The following is a 23,405-nucleotide window of genomic DNA, read 5'->3' as shown; positions in this document are numbered from 1 at the left end:
AAATGAAATAATGGTTGAAATTGTGGTGATGTCAAGGTCAATGGAGAAAGTAGCTCAAGATATAATTTATAAGTCCAAAACAGGTTTCCATTTTTTCCAGTTGTTTTCAAAATTCCTTTTTATGTGACAATTTTTAGAGGAAACAATATATTTTTGTACTCGGAAGTGATCTTTTATTGTATTTATGAGACCATTTAAACTTAGAGTTTTGTGCAGACATCTTGTCTTGTATATATATTGTTTAATAATAATCAAAATTTCATTATCTACTACATTAGCCGTAGGAGAAAGAATACCAAAGAGATAAGTTTCTTTGTTCATCCAAAATGGAATAAAAAAAAGATTGATTAACGATTCAAATCTCTCTAACAGTGTCTGCACCTCGACACACTCCCACAAACAGTGTATAATTGTCTCCCTTTCCATATTACACAAATTACACAAAGGACTAGGACTTAAATTAATTTTGAAAAGAAAAGAATTTGTGACCAATATACGATGAATAATTCTTGCTTGGAACCACTGAAGTTTTGAGTTTTTAGTGATAGTAAATGGGATTCTTAGAATATTTTTCCTCTTCTGTTCATCAAAATCAAACTCTATCCCCCATTTTTGAATTCCAGTTGGTATTGGTGGTCGTTTAATTAAACAAATATAAAAATCCTTTGAACCTTTTTTACTTTTGAAAAATATTTCATAAAAAAGTGGTATGAAAGGTTGTTGAATCTGTACAACCTGAAGTGTATTCTTCCGTAGAAATTTCTTCATAGATGTAATTAGACCAAAGTACTGCAGATAGTTGGCGTTGATTGTTGGGAAAAGATTACCAAACTCATTAAAAGAATAAAATGTCATGTCTTCATAATTCTTTACAAGGTCATTTATGGTATGTATACCTGCATTAAACCATCTTGGATAAAAAACACATTTATTCCCCACCTGAATGTCTTTATTATACCACAAAGGACTTTTTAAGACAGATGTGATATAACATTGTCTAAAAAGTTCCGAGTTAGTAAGTTTAATCATACTTTTAAATACATCTTTCCAGAATGGATTTCTACAATTTAGGCAACAAGAATTAACATATTCTATCCCACAATTTAACATTTTTTTCTCATCTATAATAGAATTCAATAATATTTTCCATTTCCCTGATGAGTGAAATATTCTTCTGATCCAGCCAAGTTTGAGAGAATCTATGAAAGCTACAATATCTATCATTTTTAATCCCCCGTCTATGTAGTTCTGAATGACCACGTCTTTTTTTATCTTGTGTTGTTTGCCATTCCAGAGGAAATCAAATAAAATAGAGCTCAATTTACCAAGAAAACTGTTGGAAGGATTTGGTAGGGTAATAAATAAATAATTGAACTGGGAAATTAATAAAGATTTTATTATACTGATTCTACCTAAAGGAGTAAGCCTTCGTCTTTCCCACACATTAATAAGAGCCTTTAATTTAACAAGTTTCTTATCGTAATTCATTCCAGGAATTTCACTAAGGTTAACACAAAAATCAATTCCCAAAAAAGTAAACTTATTCTTACCCCAAATTAGATTTAACTCTGGAAGAAAAGCTTCCTCACTATATTTCTTACTTCCTATCCAAATAACCTGTGTCTTACTGGTGTTGATATTTAACCCTGATATCTTAGCAAAAGTATTCAGCTCATTAATAGATTCTTTTAGTGATTTTTCAGTTCCATCCAGAATCAGACCTGTATCATCAGCATATTGCACATTTAAAATAGACACATTATTAATTTGTATACCCTGGATATTTTCATTATTTCTAATTCTTGCAGCTAGAACTTCAACACTTAGTATAAAAATATATGGGGCAACTGGGTCGCCTTGACGACAACCACGCTGAATGTTAATTGGTCTAGAAATGTTACCCCCCTGATTAACCACTGAATAAACATTAGTATGCAGAATTTTTACCCACTTCCTAATATCCACTCCAAAGTTAAAGTAACGAAGAACATTATCAATAAAATCCCAAGAAACTGAGTCAAAAGCTTTTTCAAAGTCGACCATTAGTAACATTCCTGGAATATTCAAATCTTCTGCATAACGCATTACATCATAAATAGTACGGATGTTTTCCCCAATATAACGCCCAGATAAGAATCCCGTCTGATCTTCATGAATAAGTTTTCCTAAAACTGATTTTAACCTATATGAAATTACTCCAGATGCTATTTTATATGTAATGTTCAAGAGAGAGATTGGTCTCCAATTTTTTAAAAAATGACGGGGCTTATCTCCCTTAGGTAAGCAAGTTATAACACCTTGTCTCTGAGTAATTGAGAGAAGGCCCACTGAAAAACTATAATTAATCGAACGAATCACAAAAATACCTATGAAATTCCAAAAAGTTTTAAAAAATTCTGAAGTAAAGCCATCTGAACCTGGACTCTTATTGTTTTTCATATCTTTCAATACCTTTCCTGCCTCCTCAAATGTTATAATACCTTCTAAATTATTGGACTCAGCATCAGTTAACTTAGGGACACTGCAGTCATGGAGATGATGATCCAAATCAATTGGGGTAACTTCTTTATGTTTGTATAAGTTTTCGTAAAATAGTTTAACTTCTTTTAAAATATCATCTTGATTGGTAATTATGTCCCCATTATCTTTCTGAATTTTTGGAATAATTTTAGAAGTAAAGTTTCTGTTTTCAAGATTTAAAAAATACGAAGTTGGTTTCTCCCCTTCCTCCACCCATTTGGCCCTTGACCTAATAATACTGCCCTTTATTTTTTTTGACCGTATTGCTTCCAGTTCTCTTTTTTTAACATCTAATTCTTCCTGGTCAGTGTCTATATTAGCTTCCATAATTTCGATAGATTTCTTTAGGTTTTCTTCTTCAAGGTTCTGTTGTTTCTTTCTATGAGATGCATATGATATTGACTTGCCTCTTATTTCCATTAACAATGTCTCCAAAAACAATTGATCATTAATTAAGAATTGAATTTCTGTATTAGGTAAAAGCGAAACAGAGTTAAGATTATATACAGGTAGGCAATATTGTAATTTTATGTCATCTATACATTTTTTAACCATGTCTAAATAATCTAGTTCAAATAATAATGAGTTATTAAACTTCCAGAGACCTCTTCCTCTTTTAAATTCATTTAATTTTAACGCTATTACTGTAGCCGAATGGTCAGATCTATAACTTGGTTCTATGAAAGATTTTCTTGTACTGGATAATAAACTGTCTGAAGTGAGAAAAAAGTCTAGTCTGGCCTGCTTAATAGGATTTTTTCTTCGCCAAGTATATCTCTTAATATCTGGATGAAGTTCTCTAAAAATGTCTATAAGATTGTATGTCTCACTGATTTCTAACACCTTCTCCCTAGCAGATGCATTGTTGATGTTTCTATATGAGTTATCATAATCAAGCTCAGGGTTAATCACGAGGTTAAAATCGCCACAGACTATTATATTTTCATTTCCAAAGCTGTCAATAGTTTCCGAAATCTGAGTATAAAAAATTGGATTATCCTGATTAGGCCCATAAATGGTTATAAGTGTCAATCTACTACCCTCAATATCAATATCAATCCCTAAAAAATTTCCATCTAAATCACGTTTTTCTCTATAAACTTTACTTTCAAAATTATTATTGAGTAAGATTGCTACACCACGAGAATTTGATGAGAAAGAACTGAAAAAACTGTGATACCCCCATTCATTTCTAATTAAATTTTCTTGTTCTGTTGAAAAATGAGTGTCTTGTAAACAGTAGATGTGGTATTTCTTGTCTCTTAAGTATGAGAAAACATCCTTCCTCTTAATTTTATCACCAAGACCCTGACAGTTCACCGAGAGTACACAGATATCATCCATAACTGAGAAATTGAATGAATGCGTAAGAGCAGCCTTCCAGCTGGGAAATAGGAAACAAGACAAAGGGAGAAGAAATGGGGATAAGAGGGGGGAAAGGTTGTGATAAAAGCATCTTACAAGGTCAAGAAAGGAGCTACACCACCACTCAACACTTACACACAACCTATTGGCCGTGAAAACTTCGGACAATCAGACAATTTGTGCCGCTATACCGGAAATGACAAACAGGAAGTGTTGATACTAATGCACGGAGAATGAACCGGCCCGCGGAACTATCCGGAATAGACCGGGGGACCTCCCGAGACCACCCGGACCGAAAGTATATATAAAACAACTACACGTTCACCAATTATATTATAGCATACATGCATTTCTGTAAGTTATATATAATATCCCATATAATACCTGGCTACTCAATATAGGTTATTAGCAAGATATTATGGACTACCACGGACTTAAATACTACTACTACCTACGACATCCTCAAAATATAGCATATACATACCATTTATTTTCGGAGCTTAAAAAATCTTTCTTAAATTACGACAGTTACAAATATATTATTTATAACAAGCTATATGCTCACTTTGAATGACGTTACATGTGTATATCTCATTATCATACTTTAAAATCTAAATTCACAAAAAATACTACGTAGTTATTCTTACCTTTTACAAATGGAATTCTAGTAATGATATATATCCTTTTCACACAGAAGAATTGATCACACAACACACATATACATGTACACCACAGAAAAAAGCACATTAGTATACAACACAAAGGTGATCGGTTGCCAGACACACTGGCATTAAGTCATTTACCGATCACTGTGCACTGTCCAACTTCTATCTCCTTGATACAAAATTAGCATCGTTCATCAAGTAACTTTCTTCCAAGGGTGTATCGTGTAAAAGTCTGCGCTTCTTGCCATTAGTCAAAATCACATATATTTTCCCGTCTGTGCTATACGAATTTTTGACACAGTTCATACGGAACGCTTCCTTCAGTCTCTGTTGATTTAAGGAAGTAAGGTCTTCATAGATAACAAACTTGGAACCTTTCAGGATCTTGCGGGCGCGGATAATTTCATGCTTCTTTCTCCGGTGCGTGAACTTTACTATCACATTCCTAGGATTTGTACCATTGTACTTTCCCAATCTATGTGCGATGTCAATGTCCCTCTCCTGAAGTGGTACTTTCAAGGTGTCACGTACAAATCCCACGATCGTTTGGACACAGTCCTCTACCGATTCCCTCACTCCCGGGTCTGGAAGTCCAACGATTCTAACAGAATTCTTCCGGCCTTGTTGTTCCAGGTCGTTATACTTTCCCGCCATCTCACTCTGTCGATCTTGACTGGTCAATAACTCGTTCTCTAGCTCAGAAATTGTCACTTTCAAGTTGTTATTTTCAGTTTCCAGGGTGTTTACCCTCTCCTCCAGAGCTTCAATACGTTCTGCGTGTTCTAGCTGAATGTCCAAACGGAGTTTCTCTAACTTTTTATCCAACACATCCTCAGTAATAAGATTCCTGAGGATCTCATATATCTCGTCTAGTCGATCGTCTGTGGATTTAGTACCAATACCACTGGTCCTGCTGCTGTGAGCTCGATCTCGCAGGGTCTTGGGAGGCATGATAAACAATATCCAGTAAACCAAAAAACTAAGCTCCAGAATATATAGGCTGTAGATAGTCCATCTATAGGTGTACACATACACGGCCAGGTATACGTAAGTGGTGAGTAGTGGTCAGTGACTAGACTCAGTCCATGTTCTCAAAAGTTCCTGCTCCAAAAGTATATTTTCCGAAGAAAATATCACAGACCGATATATCAGTCAACTAGTTAAGCATATTAACTAGATGTTGACAGAAAATTAAGTTCCAATATATCGTGCAAACATACAAAAAGATAATTTTTCACCGGAGCTCCAGAACAACCGACCAACTAGGTCCTGGTGACCCTTGACCCGACCTCGTCTCGGTCTTAATGAATCAATCATCACTAATCCAATGGTAATTGTTTATGGAGTTACTTCCCCTTAACTCGTCCACATTAATGTATGTATTGTTATATATCTCTCTTAATTTTAATGTTGTCAATACAATTGGTTGAAAGTGATATTTCACTTGTGTGGCCCCTTACAGTGGATTCTGATGGTAAATCTTACGTACACACAGAACAGTTTCAAGGGTATAATTGTTTTTGACAGAATTCTCTTTGATATTGCCCATAACAATATATCCTTTCTGTGGCTAGCTGTGTACACTATTTTCAGCATGTGTGTGTATATATAGAAACAAGTTGGTGAAGATGAATTCCAAAATGAATTAATAAAAAATCAACAGTTTATCACAAAACCCTGAAATCAATAGTAATCTGCCTTTTCCCCAACAAAATAGATTTGCAAAACATAAATCCAAACAGATCACTCAATTTTAACAAATCTGCCTTAGCATGTTTTTAATGTAGTGTGGTAAAGACTGCTAATGAAATTATTAAAACAATTAATACTCAAAATAGATAAAATTTAGAGTATGTAACAGCCACAGCTTTTTAACTTTCACTTCATTTACCTCTGAACAATCTGGCAAATTTTCTAATAACCTAACCAACACATTAATGTCGTCATATTCTAACTTCTTAAGTTGATAAATGAAAGTACATCCATGGTTGGTTTGCAATGCCAGAAAATCTCAGAAAAGACATTTTAAATCAATGTTTCATTTGAACTACCTACAAGTGTTGATTTGAGTTGAAATTTTCTGTACTTATCTAGCATAAGCCCACACCTTGTAATAAGTAAATTCAAATTTCCTTTATAATGACAGGAAACTCTACTTTTTGAGTTTATATGTTTGCTCCCTGAACTTCATGCAGGAAAAATATGGTAAAGGCTTATTTGCTTCTTAAAATTGTGAAGCAAACAACACTTCCAGAACATCTTATGCTAACAATAGAACACTGACATCACATTTCATGACATAACATGAGGCAAAATATTCAATACCCATGTTTTTCTTAATCCTTAAAAATTTGTTATATTCTTAAAACTTGAGATATCAAAGAGATACTTACCTCCACCCCTCTGGCCTGAATCAGACTAGCAAGTGTACCTTGAATCATGTTCATGGTAGGAATTATGACCGATATGTGGTAACAAATTTGGTCCGAACTTGGCACAAATCCCTGCTGCCAGGGCCGCAGCAGAAACTCACAAGTTTTCTGGAATGCAATAGTTACACATAGATTACTGCTTCATTTGTTTATTTCATCATTATAACTGTACACATTAAATACTGTATATGTGGAAACTTTTCCTTCAACTTTTGTCCAATTCACCTTTTGTCATTAAGCCAAAGAGAAAATGAAACAAAAACTTGTTTTCAGTTAAAGCTACATTGCATTGTTATTTTTGTGTGGTTCAAGTTTTAAGAAATCACCAAAAATATTTCCTTTGCATTTTATGGGTATTTCATTTTTAGCTACACCATCATCTCAGAAATTAATTTTTAAAGACTTCATAAACTTGAAAATGGACATACAAGTGCAGGTTCTAAAACTATACTGAGATCAAGGTGACCAGTCATACTAGAGAGGAGATCCAAAAAGTATTTATTTATAAGTATTCACGATGAAAATAAGCTCAGGCAAATGTAGGTACTAACAGCTCTATACATTCATTACTCAGGTATTTACAAAACAAAGAAGAAATCATGCAAATTCTGTGATATAAATTTTTTTCTGTTATTTTTTGAGGGTCACTAAATTCGCTACCATTACATATACACAAAAAAGTTTTTCATTTAGTAAGTCATTATTTTTGGGCCAAACTGAACACTTATGGAAGGGTGAAAACATTTTTCAAGACAGTTACAATGAATTCAAAATTTTAAAACTGAGAAAAGGACCATCAATAGTAGACATGGAATCTTGACATTTTTAAGACTGAATCATAATGATGTTTCCCACAGCCATGACAAAACAAAATATGACATAATCATGTTTCCCACAGCCATGACAAAACAAAATATGACATAATCATGTTTCCCACAGCCATGACAAAACAAAATATGACATGATGATGTTTCCCACAGCCATGACAAAACAAAATATGACATAATCATGTTTCCCACAGCCATGACAAAACAAAATATGACATGATGATGTTTCCCACAGCCATGACAAAACAAAATATGACATAATCATGTTTCCCACAGCCATGACAAAACAAAATATGACATAATCATGTTTCCCACAGCCATGACAAAACAAAATATGACATAATCATGTTTCCCACAGCCATGACAAAACAAAATATGACATAATCATGTTTCCCACAGCCATGACAAAACAAAATATGACATGATGATGTTTCCCACAGCCATGACAAAACAAAATATGACATAATCATGTTTCCCACAGCCATGACAAAACAAAATATGACATGATGATGTTTCCCACAGCCATGACAAAACAAAATATGACATAATCATGTTTCCCACAGCCATGACAAAACAAAATATGACATAATCATGTTTCCCACAGCCATGACAAAACAAAATATGACATAATCATGTTTCCCACAGCCATGACAAAACAAAATATGACATGATGATGTTTCCCACAGCCATGACAAAACAAAATATGACATGATTATGTTTCCCACAGCCATGACAAAACAAAATATGACATAATCATGTTTCCCACAGCCATGACAAAACAAAATATGACATAATGATGTTTCCCACAGCCATGACAAAATAAAATATGACATAATGATGTTTCCCACAGCCATGACAAAACAAAATATGACATAATGATGATTCCCACAGCCATGACGAAACAAAATATGACATAATCATGTTTCCCACCGCCATGACAAAACAAAATATGACATACTGATGTTTCCCACAGCCATGACAAAACAAAATATGACATAATCATGTTTCCCACAGCCATGACAAAACAAAATATGACATGATGATGTTTCCCACGGCCATGACAAAACAAAATATGTTACATTTAAACATAAATAACATTCTAATAAGCAAACAAAAATAGCCAAAAGCAGGACATTAGATCAATTAATTTAATTTCTGGATACTGATGAAGACATATGACATAGGTCATCTTTTTTCACACGGACAAGAACATTCAAATCAGCTGTTATGAATGGTGATGTTATACGGTTGACTAATTGAGAACATATTAATACTTGTGCTCCCTCTCAAAAATGTTTTAAGTCAAGTTCAGACTGAAGTAAAATAATGCCTCTTTGTATAATGAAATTTGAGATGAGATTTATCTAAATGAGAGTGAATGAGAGAGATTTACCTAAATCAGAGAAATTTATTAGTATGAGATATTTACCTGTATGAGAGGGATTTACCTGTATGAGAGAGATTTACCTGTGTGGCAGTGATTTATTTGTATCACAGAAATTTACCTGTGTGGCAGAGATTTACCTGTATGACAGAAATTTACCTGTGTGGCAGAGATTTACCTGTATGACAGAAATTTACCTGTGTGGAGGAGATTTACCTGTATGATGGAAATTAACCTGTGCGGCAGAGATTTACCTGTATGACAGAAATTTACCTGTATGATATTGGTTAATATTGGCAAGCAGTTTCCACTGTACATCTCCAACAGATTGAACTTATATTTCATCTCCACAGGCTCATCTAAAATGAACAAAGAAATAGTGATTAAGTTTTCATTGTATCAGAGTAAACCATGAGGCATCGACTCTTAGAAAACAAAAACATGTAGAATACACTCAAATCTATTTTATTACGTTGTCAAAAATTCATATTGCATTAAAATTTATTTGGAAAAGTTGTTTAAATACATAAAGCACTAAAATTTATTTAGAAAAGTTGTTTAAATATATAATGCACTCAACTTTATTTACAAAAATTGTTAAAAATATAAAGTACACTCAAATTTATTTAGAAAAGTTGTTAAAAATATTTAATACACTAAAATTTATTTAGGAAAGTTGTTTGAATATATAATGCACTCAAATTTATTTGGAAAATTTGTTTAAATATAAAATGCACTCAAATTTATTTAGGAAAGTTGTTGAAATATATATAACTAGGTATCTTAAAGACAAAAATGTGTCCCCATTACTCACACATTCAATGTAAAGCTTATACTCAATCTTGTTTCATTTACTCTCGTATTCAATACCTATTGTTTTACAGCATTTCTACACTTTTAACTTTGTTTGAAGTAACCTGTCCAGTTTTCACTAGCTGCTCACATTTCACACTTTTCCTACTTTTCACATGTCAAGTCACCCTCCTCCATTTCACATGTCCAGCCATTCTCCTCCATTTTACATGTCAAGTCGCCCTCCTCCATTTCACATGTCAAGTCACCCTCCTCCATTTCACATGTCCAGTCACCCTCCTCCATTTTACATGTCCAGTCACCCTCCTCCATTTTACATGTCCAGTCACCCTCCTCCATTTTACATGTCCATTCACCCTCCTCCATTTTACATGTCCAGTCACCCTCCTCCATTTTACATGTCCATTCACCCTCCTCCATTTTACATGTCCATTCACCCTCCTCCATTTTACATGTCCAGTCACCCTCCTCCATTTTACATATCCATTCACCCTCCTCCATTTTACATGTCCAGTCACCCTCCTCCATTTTACATGTCCAGTCACCCTCCTCCATTTTACATGTCCAGTCACCCTCCTCCATTTTACATGTCCATTCACCCTCCTCCATTTTACATGTCCAGTCACCCTCCTCCATTTTACATGTCCAGTCACCCTCCTCCATTTTACATGTCCATTCACCCTCCTCCATTTTACATGTCCAGTCACCCTCCTCCATTTTACATGTCCAGTCACCCTCCTCCATTTTACATGTCCAGTCACCCTCCTCCATTTTACATGTCCATTCACCCTCCTCCATTTTACATGTCCAGTCACCCTCCTCCATTTTCAAGTCTCATTAGCTGTACCCTTCCACATTTCCATGTCTAAATATTTTAAACATCTTGTTACAGTCCACTACTATAGATTCTGTATCATCCTACTATTCTGACTGATTACTAACCGTTTGGATAGTTGCGTTCTGGGGCAATACTCATGTGACGCAGTATCCTCACCACCGTGACCAAGGGACGTGGAATTTTCTGAAGGTTGTCTGCGTGTAGGCGAAGCTGTGTGATGGCTGAAGTCACTCCTTCATGGTTGTAACTTGTGATACTCTTAAGTGGTGACAGCCACTCATTCAGATCCAAAAGCTTACTGCTGAAATCTGTGACACAAAAATTGTAAATTCAGAAAAGTTCTGATTCACTTCTTAAGCTCATATATATATATATGCTTCTGTTACAATAACAAAAAACCTGTGATAAGTTTAGGAATCACCATATGTGGCTTATATGCCAGTGCGGCTCGTATGTGGATGAAAAAAAATTGGCAGAATGGAAAAAAAGGGTATCGTCTGGACATGGACTCTGGACTGTTGTGTATTTCTGAACAACCATTTTGTTGAGGCGTGTCACTACTGACCTGTATGACCTTGCAATCTGATAATTCAACTTGCTGTAACATGTCACGCTCCAGAAAGAAAGAAAAAAAAATTGTGATTTAAACCAAGGATACCAGTGCACCAGCAGGAGATGTCTGTACCAAGTTTTTGTAAGAGTACCTGTCTATCACATATTTGTGACTGAAACAGATCTAGAACTGTCATTGGCAACCATATACAGGGTGATTTTAAGATTGACATTAAAATAACATTCTCATGGATTTAATTAGTCATACTCTTAATATGAATTACAATAATATCTTCTGACCTTTCGTGGTTGCTTCGGAAGGCATAATGACAGTTTACAATAGCCTGCTGTATCCTGGGACCGATATGTCATCAGGTCAAATTTTTGAATGACCGCCATGCTTGTTTACAATAAGAATGGCTGTGCCTAACTCACAAGAAATAATATGGGACTATAAGAATTTTGTCAACATGCCTTCACTAATAGATATTTAATAGTACAGACACCAATGGAGATATTGTTAAGTAAACTGTATGTAACATTAGGACCTAACAGGATTGATAATTGCTATTTATGTTTTTAGAAAACATTTATAAAACAAGTAACCCATTACAAATGTCCCTCAAACGACCGCTTCAGCAGTAAATGATCACAACAATCAGACCTACAGTCATGCCAAACATGGAGTACACCATTTTGCTCCTAGTGCCACCTAATACATATATACCAATTTTCACAAAAATCAGACAATATCTAAAATTTGGCCAAATTTTGATCACAGCTGACCGCTCAGATGACCGATCGATGGCCGAATGAAAAATGGACTACGCCATTTTGCTCCTAGTGCCACTTAATACATGTATACCAATTTTCACGAAAATCGGACAATATCTAAAATTTGGCCAAATTTTGATCACAGCTGACCACTCAGATGACCGATTGGAAAAATTCAAGTGGCCTGCACTCCGCCTCGCATGTATGAATATGTGTGTCAAGTTTTGTTTAATTCCATGCAATAGTGTTTGAGAAACGCGTCAGAAACCTCGCCGGCAGAAGAAAGTGGAAGAAATCAGAATAATATAAATAATAATAATAATAAAAATAATAAGAAACGGAGCAAACACAATATGTGCCCCTACTTCGTTTGGGGGACATAATAAAAGATTATCTGTGTATAATTCATTTGTAAACTTATGTTAAATGTTTCACTGATGATCTTGATAAATTGTCTTTTGTTGTTTGTTATATCAACAAACTATGGTCAACATAACACTTACCACATTGTGAAAAAGGTGCTGATTATGTTTGGATAAAATATAAATAAAATGCTTAAAACCAGCCCTGTGGCTTATACTCTGGTGCAGTTCAAAGCCCAGAAAGTATGGTAAACAACTTAAAACTGAATAAAAACAAAATCCTCAAATAAACAAGATTTCCAGAGGGCCTGTATCGCTCACCTGGATCTTTATGACCAACAGTACAATATCTGTGCATATGTTCCACCTTAGATGCTTAAAGCAATAAGACAAATTACTCCATATGGGTTCTGTCCCTTAGTAGTTAGCCCCCTCATTTGTGCAATGTTGAATTGAGACTTATGTATGATGTTTCTAGTTAAATATAATTGATAGCTTACTTTTAAATCAAGGAAAGAAGATGGTCAAACAATATAGCAGAAAAACTCTTAGTTATAGCTGGATGGATGACCCAGGACAGCAGAAGCTTACTTGCCCTTTAGATCATTGTTTACAAGCACAGCATACAGCCCTTTGGGCCAGGTGAGCTAAAAACCCACTCATCCGAAGTGTTTACAGATATTGATAATTTGTTCAAACCTTTTTCAGCAATATCTACAAGGCGCTGTCCAAACTGTTGGTAAATGTGAATGTTGTTGGACTGTCGGATCAATAACAACAGCAAGTTAAGGGTGTAGCCAGCACATACAGACTTCTTAAGACGTGCATCCCTTTCCTCCACACCTAAACAATAAATTTGAATAGCATGGTTACTAGAATTGTCTGAAAAAATACATAATTATGTCTTCTCCTCAAATAAAATTACGAAACCCTACAGATAATACTGAACATTTTCGTCAGGTTGGAAAGTAAGGATTATGGATTCTTTATACACAACCAGGAATTTTAATATGTGACGTTTCGGTGACCAGTACGATCCGTACGCTGTCACCTTCCTCAGACAAATGACCAGTAAAGCATGTACACAAAGGTGTGATATGTGTACGAGTTGTCGTGGAATAGCATCAGTTTCGGACATGCTGACAAATCATTTCGGCACTTGTCAGCATGTCCGAAATTGACGCTATTCCACGACAACTCGTACACATATCACACCTTTGTGTACATGCTTTACTGGTCATTTGTCTGAGGAAGGTGACAGCGTACGGATCGTACTGGTCACCGAAACGTCACATATTAAAATTCCTGGTTGTGTATAAAGAATCTTTACAGAAACCCTACAGAAATTAAAAGTTTTCCCATTTTCTTTCCAGCTTAGTTCTACATATCCATAGTCATTTACTCTGTTCTACTGTAGTGAACCTGCAATAAGGTTATAATGCAGGAGATGTCAAATGATTGCATTTTCATCAAACTTTCTGAGTTCATAATTATAAATTGTCTTGCAATTTCAATAAGGTTTGTCATTAGGACATGTTAGTGATGATAAGCTTATGGTAGAGTTACTATGGTATAACAAATCATACTTCTAAAAGTTGATCATAGGAAACTGTTACAAAAATCAGGAAAGATGGAAATCACAAAATATGGTAGCTGTAAAAGATAGTTGGTTTACAGTAACCTCTTTGACTTACCTGTGTATTCTACAAAAGGAAGAATGGCCGACAGGTTGTCCTCCAAACCAAGGACATGAACCACTGCCTCCCGTCCCACAGGGGTAAAGGTCATTGTGTAGAGGTTATAAAGAGCTTCTATTGGCTCCACCTCGTCGAGCTCCTTCTCCTCTGTATGAGATCAATACTTAATTGTATATCTTAATTACAAGATACAATCTGCGAATAAATCATCATATTTCCTCTAAATATCCTATGCCAACTTTGTCAAATAATTGCTATAGTTATATTTATGTTAATTTGTGGAAAGTAAAGTATTGTCTTTACAAAACAAATGGTTTTAAAAATGTCATCATAAGTTTAAATAAAAATGCCTATCAGTCCATGGATGTTACATTGACCATTAAGGTATGTAAATATTTGGCCTTGACCTTGGAACCTCTAGTGATGATGACTATAGGACTGACCTTTACTTTGGTACTGGAGGAGCTGGTCAATAAATTGCAGAGCGAGGAGATCATGGAAGATTTCTAGTCCTAGTCTGTGTAGTGGATTATCATCCACAGGGTCATCCCTACTGTATTCCTGGCATATACAGTAACAATACAAATCAATACAACTATTCTGTATTTCTACTTCAGTATGAACTCTGACCATATTGTCATTTAAATAAATTACTATAAATCACTTTCTTTTGCGAGGGATTATATTTCATATTTATTCACGAGCAGCATCATTCACAAATTCAAATCACTTGTGAATATACTTTCGCTGATGTCCTTAAATAAATGACTTTTGAAGTATCATACCTTCAAAATCTAAAAGGAGATCATCAATCGCAACAAACTAGGGACAAGTTAGATATTTTCCGTGTCTATTTTATTTGTCGACCGGTTTCGCCCCATGTTGGGCTTCATCAGGACAATTTCGGGTACACCTTCAAAATTATGTATTCACAAATAAGTCTGTCACTTACCTTTCACGAAATTAAATACTCACAAAAATAGTGATTTACAGTTAATCAATCTTATGATATCTCACATTTTAATTTATAATGTTAATTATTGAAATTAAAGACAAACTGTGCACCACAGAGAACTTTTATCCGAGATATTTTTTTTCTCCTTTTCATTTTAAGCTACCTTAATTTACAATACTATCAAAAACTTTTTAGCAATATCCCAGTATTATCTAACTTACATTTGATTCCTTACTGTGATAAGTATGAAATATCACTGCCAGCAAAATGAACTCTGTTTCTTGAAGGTAATGTCATGATCACTTCATATATTTTAAATAACACAGAATTACTTAAATGAAAACGCTCTAATATGCTATCATATGAGATTTATCAATCAAGAATTTTCTCCTGAGTGAGCCTCTGGACAGTTTGTAAATTTGTGACTTGTTCATTAACATCATATACATTCATCTTCACTTACATTGTCTTGTGTGGCTGCTGAGCGTATGATGCCGTTGATGACGTCCGGTCGACTTGAGAGGAACAGCAGACCATGTTGTGTTTTCACTAGAGTTTTAAGGAGCTTGTTTAGCACAGGAAACAATTGGTGATGTCCGGCTGTGGACGGCACAGACAGGAGAACAAACAAGGACTCCATCAGACCACTACAAAAGATATAAAAATTTAGTCAGCAATACAAAGAAATATGTTTGTATAATCATTGAAAGTTTATCAGTATTTAACACCACTGAAACATTTGGAGTATGGACAGACTCATAGCATGAGAGATTCATACAGTTTTCATTCCTGGAGTAAATAACTGCATTCTAGGACTCTAAAGTAACGCAATGCTCATCTAAAAAAACAAATCAAGTGATAAAAAGGTCCTAAAAAATATCTGATCTTGCTTGAAAGTCAAAATCTCACCTGGTCTGGGCAAAGTGATACAAATTAGGATACGGATCATGTGGTTTCGTCTTTGCTTCAAATGTGTTCCCAGGGAGTGTACGTCCTGGCTGTCCCTAAAATGTGTGAATATGAACAGAAAAATTACTCACAATGCTGTCCCTAGCCAAGTTTGACCTAACCAAGATTGACCTAACCAAGTTTGACCTAACTAACCAAGTTTGACCTAACCAAGTTTTACCTAACCAAAATTGACCTAACCAAGATTGACCTAACCAAGTTTGACCTAACCAAGTTTGACCTAACTAATCAAGTCTGATCTAACCAAGATTGACCTAACCAAGTTTGACCTAACTAACCAAGTTTGACCTAACTAACCGAGTTTGACCTAACCAAGATTGACCTAACCAAGTTTTACCTAACTAACCAAGTTTGACCTAACTAACCGAGTTTGACCTAACCAAGATTGACCTAACCAAGTTTTACCTAACTAACCAAGTTTGACCTAACCAAGATTGACCTAACCAAGTTTGACCTAACCAAGATTGACCTAACCAAGTTTGACCTATATACATTGAAGTACACAAACCATGAACTCATTAAAATTATACAACAAAACCAGTGTACAAATGATATTCTGATAAAGCTAGGGTAACTAATTGACCTTTGACACCTTCCAGTAACTGATACGTATTCTGCTGTGACATCTTTACCAAGGGTTCCGCTCTCAGTATTCTCATTTTCATCCCCAAATTAGAAATATGTTAAGACTAAATTGGTCCCTCTCCATCAACCATTTTGTGTTAGATGTTTCATTTTCTGGTTTCATTGTCACATGAACAGCAAGCATCATTTTGAGGTCGTGCCTCCTTTTAGTAGCTGGTTGTTATCCACTGAGAAAACTTACCAGAGGCCCGACTCATGTCATCTAGAGCATGAGGCCCGACCCGTGTCATCTAGAGCATGAGGCCCGACCCGTGTCATCTAGAGCATGAGGCCCGACTCGTGTCATCTAGAGCATGAGGCCTGACTCGTATCATCTAGAGCATGAGGCCCGACTCATATCATCTAGAACATGAGGCCTGACTCGTGTCATCTAGAGCATGAGGCCTGACTTAGGTCATCTAGAGCTTGAGGCCCTACTCGTGTTATCTAGATCATGAGGCCTGACTCGTGTCATCTAGAGCTTGAGGCCTGACTTGTGTCATCTAGAGCATGAGGCCTGACTTGTGTCATCTAGAGTTTGAGGCCTGACCCCTGTCATCTAGAGCATGAGGCCTGACTTGTGTCATCTAGATCATGAGGCCCCATTCATGTCATCTAGAGCATGAGGCCTGACTCATGTCATCTAGAGCATGAGGCCTGACTCGTGTCATCTAGAGCATGAGGCCTGACTCGTGTCATCTAGAGCATGGGGCCTGACTCGTGTCATCTAGAGCATGAGGCCTGACTCGTATCATCTAGAGCATGAGGCCTGACTTGTGTCATCTAGAGCATGAGGCCTGACTTGTGTCATCTAGATCATGAGGCCTGACCCGTGTCATCTAGAGCATGAGGCCCTACTCGTGTCATCTAGAGCATGAGGCCTGACTCGTGTCATATAGAGCATGAGGCCTGACTCGTGCCATCTAGAGCATGAGGCCTGATTCATGTCATCTAGAGCATGAGGCCTGACTCGTGTCATCTAGAACATGAGGCCTGACCCCTGTCATCTAGATCATGAGGCCTGACTCGTGTCATCTAGAGCTTGAGGCCTGACTCGTGCCATCTAGAGCATGAGGCCTGACTCGTGCCATCTAGAGCATGAGGCCCGACTTGTGTCATCTAGAGCATGAGGCCCGACTCGTGTCATCTAGATCATGAGGCCCGACTCGTGTCATCTAGAGCATGAGGCCCGACTCGTGTCATCTAGAGCATGAGGCCTGACTTGTGTCATCTAGAGCATGAGGCCCGACTCGTGTCATCTAGATCATGAGGCCTGACTCGTGTCATCTAGAGCATGAGGCCTGACTCGTGTCATCTAGAGCATGAGGCCTGACTCGTGTCATCTAGAGCATGGGGCCTGACTCGTGTCATCTAGAGCATGAGGCCTGACTCGTATCATCTAGAGCATGAGGCCTGACTTGTGTCATCTAGATCATGAGGCCTGACTCGTGTCATCTAGAGCATGAGGCCTGACTTAGGTCATCTAGAGCTTGAGGCCCTACTCGTGTTATCTAGATCATGAGGCCTGACTCGTGTCATCTAGAGCTTGAGGCCTGACTTGTGTCATCTAGAGCATGAGGCCTGACTTGTGTCATCTAGAGTTTGAGGCCTGACCCCTGTCATCTAGAGCATGAGGCCTGACTTGTGTCATCTAGATCATGAGGCCCATTTCATGTCATCTAGAGCATGAGGCCTGACTCATGTCATCTAGAGCATGAGGCCTGACTCGTGTCATCTAGAGCATGAGGCCTGACTCGTGTCATCTAGAGCATGGGGCCTGACTCGTGTCATCTAGAGCATGAGGCCTGACTCGTATCATCTAGAGCATGAGGCCTGACTTGTGTCATCTAGAGCATGAGGCCTGACTTGTGTCATCTAGATCATGAGGCCTGACTTAGGTCATCTAGAGCTTGAGGCCCTACTCGTGTCATCTAGATCATGAGGCCTGACTCGTGTCATCTAGAGCTTGAGGCCTGACTTGTGTCATCTAGAGCATGAGGCCTGACTTGTGTCATCTAGAGTTTGAGGCCTGACCCCTGTCATCTAGAGCATGAGGCCTGACTTGTGTCATCTAGATCATGAGGCCCCATTCATGTCATCTAGAGCATGAGGCCTGACTTATGTCATCTAGAGCATGAGGCCTGACTCGTGTCATCTAGAGCATGAGGCCTGACTCGTGTCATCTAGAGCATGGGGCCTGACTCGTGTCATCTAGAGCATGAGGCCTGACTTGTATCATCTAGAGCATGAGGCCTGACTTGTGTCATCTAGAGCATGAGGCCTGACTTGTGTCATCTAGATCATGAGGCCTGACCCGTGTCATCTAGAGCATGAGGCCCTACTCGTGTCATCTAGAGCATGAGGCCTGACTCGTGTCATATAGAGCATGAGGCCTGACTCGTGTGCCATCTAGAGCATGAGGCCTGATTCATGTCATCTAGAGCATGAGGCCTGACTCGTGTCATCTAGAACATGAGGCCTGACCCCTGTCATCTAGATCATGAGGCCTGACTCGTGTCATCTAGAGCTTGAGGCCTGACTCGTGCCATCTAGAGCATGAGGCCTGACTCGTGCCATCTAGAGCATGAGGCCCGACTTGTGTCATCTAGAGCATGAGGCCCGACTCGTGTCATCTAGATCATGAGGCCCGACTCGTGTCATCTAAAGCATGAGGCCCGACTCGTGTCATCTAGATCATGAGGCCCGACTCGTGTCATCTAGAGCATGAGGCCCGACTCGTGTCATCTAGATCATGAAGACTGACCTGTGTCATTTAGAGCTTGAGGCCTGACCCCTGTCATCTAGAGCTTGAGGCCTGACTCATGTCATCTAGATCATGAGGCCTGACTCGTGTCATCTAGATCATGAGGACTGACCCATGTCATTTAGAGCTTGAGGCCCTACTCGTGTCATCTAGATCATGAGGCTGACCCGTGTCATTTAGAGCTTGAGGCCCTACTCGTGTCATCTAGAGCTTGAGGCCTGACCCCTGTCATCTAGAGCTTGAGGCCTGACTTGTGTCATCTAGAGCATGAGGCCTGACTCGTGTCATCTAGATCATGAGGACTGACCCGTGTCATTTAGAGCTTGAGGCCCTACTCGTGTCATCTAGATCATGAGGACTGACCCGTGTCATTTAGAGCTTGAGGCCCTACTCGTGTCATCTAGAGCTTGAGGCCTGACCCCTGTCATCTAGAGCTTGAGGCCTGACTTGTGTCATCTAGAGCATGAGGCCTGACTCATGCCATCTAGAGCATGAGGCCCGACTTGTGTCATCTAGAGCATGAGGCCCGACTCGTGTCATCTAGATCATGAGGCCCGACTCGTGTCATCTAGAGCATGAGGCCCGACTCGTGTCATCTAGAGCATGAGGCCTGACTTGTGTCATCTAGAGCATGAGGCCCGACTCGTGTCATCTAGATCATGAGGCCTGACTCGTGTCATCTAGAGCATGAGGCCTGACTCGTGTCATCTAGAGCATGAGGCCTGACTCGTGTCATCTAGAGCATGGGGCCTGACTCGTGTCATCTAGAGCATGAGGCCTGACTCGTATCATCTAGAGCATGAGGCCTGACTTGTGTCATCTAGATCATGAGGCCTGACTCGTGTCATCTAGAGCATGAGGCCTGACTTAGGTCATCTAGAGCTTGAGGCCCTACTCGTGTTATCTAGATCATGAGGCCTGACTCGTGTCATCTAGAGCTTGAGGCCTGACTTGTGTCATCTAGAGCATGAGGCCTGACTTGTGTCATCTAGAGTTTGAGGCCTGACCCCTGTCATCTAGAGCATGAGGCCTGACTTGTGTCATCTAGATCATGAGGCCCCATTCATGTCATCTAGAGCATGAGGCCTGACTCATGTCATCTAGAGCATGAGGCCTGACTCGTGTCATCTAGAGCATGAGGCCTGACTCGTGTCATCTAGAGCATGGGGCCTGACTCGTGTCATCTAGAGCATGAGGCCTGACTCGTATCATCTAGAGCATGAGGCCTGACTTGTGTCATCTAGAGCATGAGGCCTGACTTGTGTCATCTAGATCATGAGGCCTGACTTAGGTCATCTAGAGCTTGAGGCCCTACTCGTGTCATCTAGATCATGAGGCCTGACTCGTGTCATCTAGAGCTTGAGGCCTGACTTGTGTCATCTAGAGCATGAGGCCTGACTTGTGTCATCTAGAGTTTGAGGCCTGACCCCTGTCATCTAGAGCATGAGGCCTGACTTGTGTCATCTAGATCATGAGGCCCCATTCATGTCATCTAGAGCATGAGGCCTGACTTATGTCATCTAGAGCATGAGGCCTGACTCGTGTCATCTAGAGCATGAGGCCTGACTCGTGTCATCTAGAGCATGGGGCCTGACTCGTGTCATCTAGAGCATGAGGCCTGACTTGTATCATCTAGAGCATGAGGCCTGACTTGTGTCATCTAGAGCATGAGGCCTGACTTGTGTCATCTAGATCATGAGGCCTGACCCGTGTCATCTAGAGCATGAGGCCCTACTCGTGTCATCTAGAGCATGAGGCCTGACTCGTGTCATATAGAGCATGAGGCCTGACTCGTGCCATCTAGAGCATGAGGCCTGATTCATGTCATCTAGAGCATGAGGCCTGACTCGTGTCATCTAGAACATGAGGCCTGACCCCTGTCATCTAGATCATGAGGCCTGACTCGTGTCATCTAGAGCTTGAGGCCTGACTCGTGCCATCTAGAGCATGAGGCCTGACTCGTGCCATCTAGAGCATGAGGCCCGACTTGTGTCATCTAGAGCATGAGGCCCGACTCGTGTCATCTAGATCATGAGGCCCGACTCGTGTCATCTAAAGCATGAGGCCCGACTCGTGTCATCTAGATCATGAGGCCCGACTCGTGTCATCTAGAGCATGAGGCCCGACTCGTGTCATCTAGATCATGAAGACTGACCTGTGTCATTTAGAGCTTGAGGCCTGACCCCTGTCATCTAGAGCTTGAGGCCTGACTCATGTCATCTAGATCATGAGGCCTGACTCGTGTCATCTAGATCATGAGGACTGACCCATGTCATTTAGAGCTTGAGGCCCTACTCGTGTCATCTAGATCATGAGGACTGACCCGTGTCATTTAGAGCTTGAGGCCCTACTCGTGTCATCTAGAGCTTGAGGCCTGACCCCTGTCATCTAGAGCTTGAGGCCTGACTTGTGTCATCTAGAGCATGAGGCCTGACTCGTGTCATCTAGATCATGAGGACTGACCCGTGTCATTTAGAGCTTGAGGCCCTACTCGTGTCATCTAGATCATGAGGACTGACCCGTGTCATTTAGAGCTTGAGGCCCTACTCGTGTCATCTAGAGCTTGAGGCCTGACCCCTGTCATCTAGAGCTTGAGGCCTGACTCATGTCATCTAGATCATGAGGACTGACCCATGTCATTTAGAGCTTGAGGCCCTACTCATGTCATCTAGATCATGAGGACTGACCCGTGTCATTTAGAGCTTGAGGCCCTACTCGTGTCATCTAGATCATGAGGACTGACCGTGTCATCTAGAGCTTGAGGCCCTACTTGTGTCATCTAGATCATGAGGACTGACCCGTGTCATTTAGAGCTTGAGGCCCTACTCGTGTCATCTAGATCATGAGGACTGACCCGTGTCATCTAGATCATGAGGCCTGAAAAATGTTGCATGCACATCTAGATCATGCTTCTTTATATTGATATAAACTTTCATACGAATCATTTCACTGGTTAACCATTCAATCACCAGGTCGTCTGTGGAACAACCATTCAATTGCCAGGTCGTCGGTGTAACAACCATTCAATCACCAGGTCGTCAGTGGAACAACCATTCAATCACCAGGTCGTCGGTGGAACAACCACTCAATCACCAGGTCGTCGGTGGAATAACCATTCAATTACCAGCTCGTCAGTGGAACAACCATTCAATTGCCAGGTCGTCGGTGGAATAACCATTCAATCACCAGGTCGTCAGTGGAACAACCATTCAATCACCAGGTCGTCGGTGGAACAACCATTCAATCACCAGGTCGTCTGTGGAACAACCATTCAATCACCAGGTCGTCTGTGGAACAACCATTCAATCACCAGGTCATCGGTGGAACAACCATTCAATTACCAGGTCGTCGGTGGAACAACCATTCAATCACCAGGTCGTCTGTGGAATAACCACTCAATTACCAAGTCGTCAGTGGAACAACCATTCAATCACCAGGTCGTCGGTGGAACAACCATTCAATCACCAAGTCGTCGGTGGAACAACCATTCAATTACCAGGTCGTCAGTGGAACAACCATTCAATGGGCATTAAGACATCAGAGAAATAAGTCCACGGAACATTCAAGATTGCAACAATAATACTTTAAAACGTTGACTGCAATTAAAATTGAGAGGACAACTACAGAGTGTACAGCGACAAAAAGTGATAGTGTATCTTAACATGAAATCAAACCTGATGCTTCAGTGAACAACACAAAAGTGACAACTAAAGCACAATTGACTTAACTTACTGTGTCAACTAAAGCACAATTGACTGAACTTACTGTGTCAACTAAATCACAATTGACTGAACTTACTGTGTCAACTAAAGCACAATTGACTGAACTTACTGTGTCAACTAAAGCACAATTGACTGAACTTAC

At 39.1% G+C, this 23,405-nt stretch overlaps 2 protein-coding genes across 2 annotated transcripts in view; both read right to left on the bottom strand.

Annotated features, from left to right (window-relative positions):
• The window catches only part of LOC132561640 (protein virilizer homolog), a 99,551-nt gene that overhangs the window by 60,100 nt on the left and 16,046 nt on the right, over nt 1–23,405 (bottom strand). Inside the window, exons 16-23 of the mRNA XM_060226343.1 lie at nt 16,094–16,188; nt 15,648–15,831; nt 14,673–14,790; nt 14,227–14,376; nt 13,232–13,375; nt 10,949–11,152; nt 9,467–9,552; nt 6,944–7,090 (exon numbers count right to left, since the gene is read on the bottom strand). Of these exons, the coding sequence (XP_060082326.1) occupies nt 6,944–7,090; nt 9,467–9,552; nt 10,949–11,152; nt 13,232–13,375; nt 14,227–14,376; nt 14,673–14,790; nt 15,648–15,831; nt 16,094–16,188 (1,128 nt within the window). The remainder of the gene's footprint in view (nt 1–6,943; nt 7,091–9,466; nt 9,553–10,948; nt 11,153–13,231; nt 13,376–14,226; nt 14,377–14,672; nt 14,791–15,647; nt 15,832–16,093; nt 16,189–23,405) is intronic.
• LOC132561641 (uncharacterized) lies at nt 4,579–5,501 on the bottom strand. Its single transcript, XM_060226344.1, has one exon. It carries the CDS (start codon nt 5,499–5,501, stop codon nt 4,713–4,715), a length of 789 nt encoding a protein of 262 aa, XP_060082327.1. The 3' UTR covers nt 4,579–4,712.

The sequence above is a fragment of the Ylistrum balloti genome, unplaced genomic scaffold (assembly GCF_031769215.1).
Source record: "Ylistrum balloti isolate Yb309-2 unplaced genomic scaffold, AGI_CSIRO_Ybal_v1 Utg371248, whole genome shotgun sequence".
Lineage (NCBI taxonomy): Eukaryota > Metazoa > Mollusca > Bivalvia > Pectinida > Pectinidae > Ylistrum > Ylistrum balloti.
Note: the sequence above shows the minus strand (reverse complement) of the source record. Positions and strands in the feature narration are given on the sequence as shown.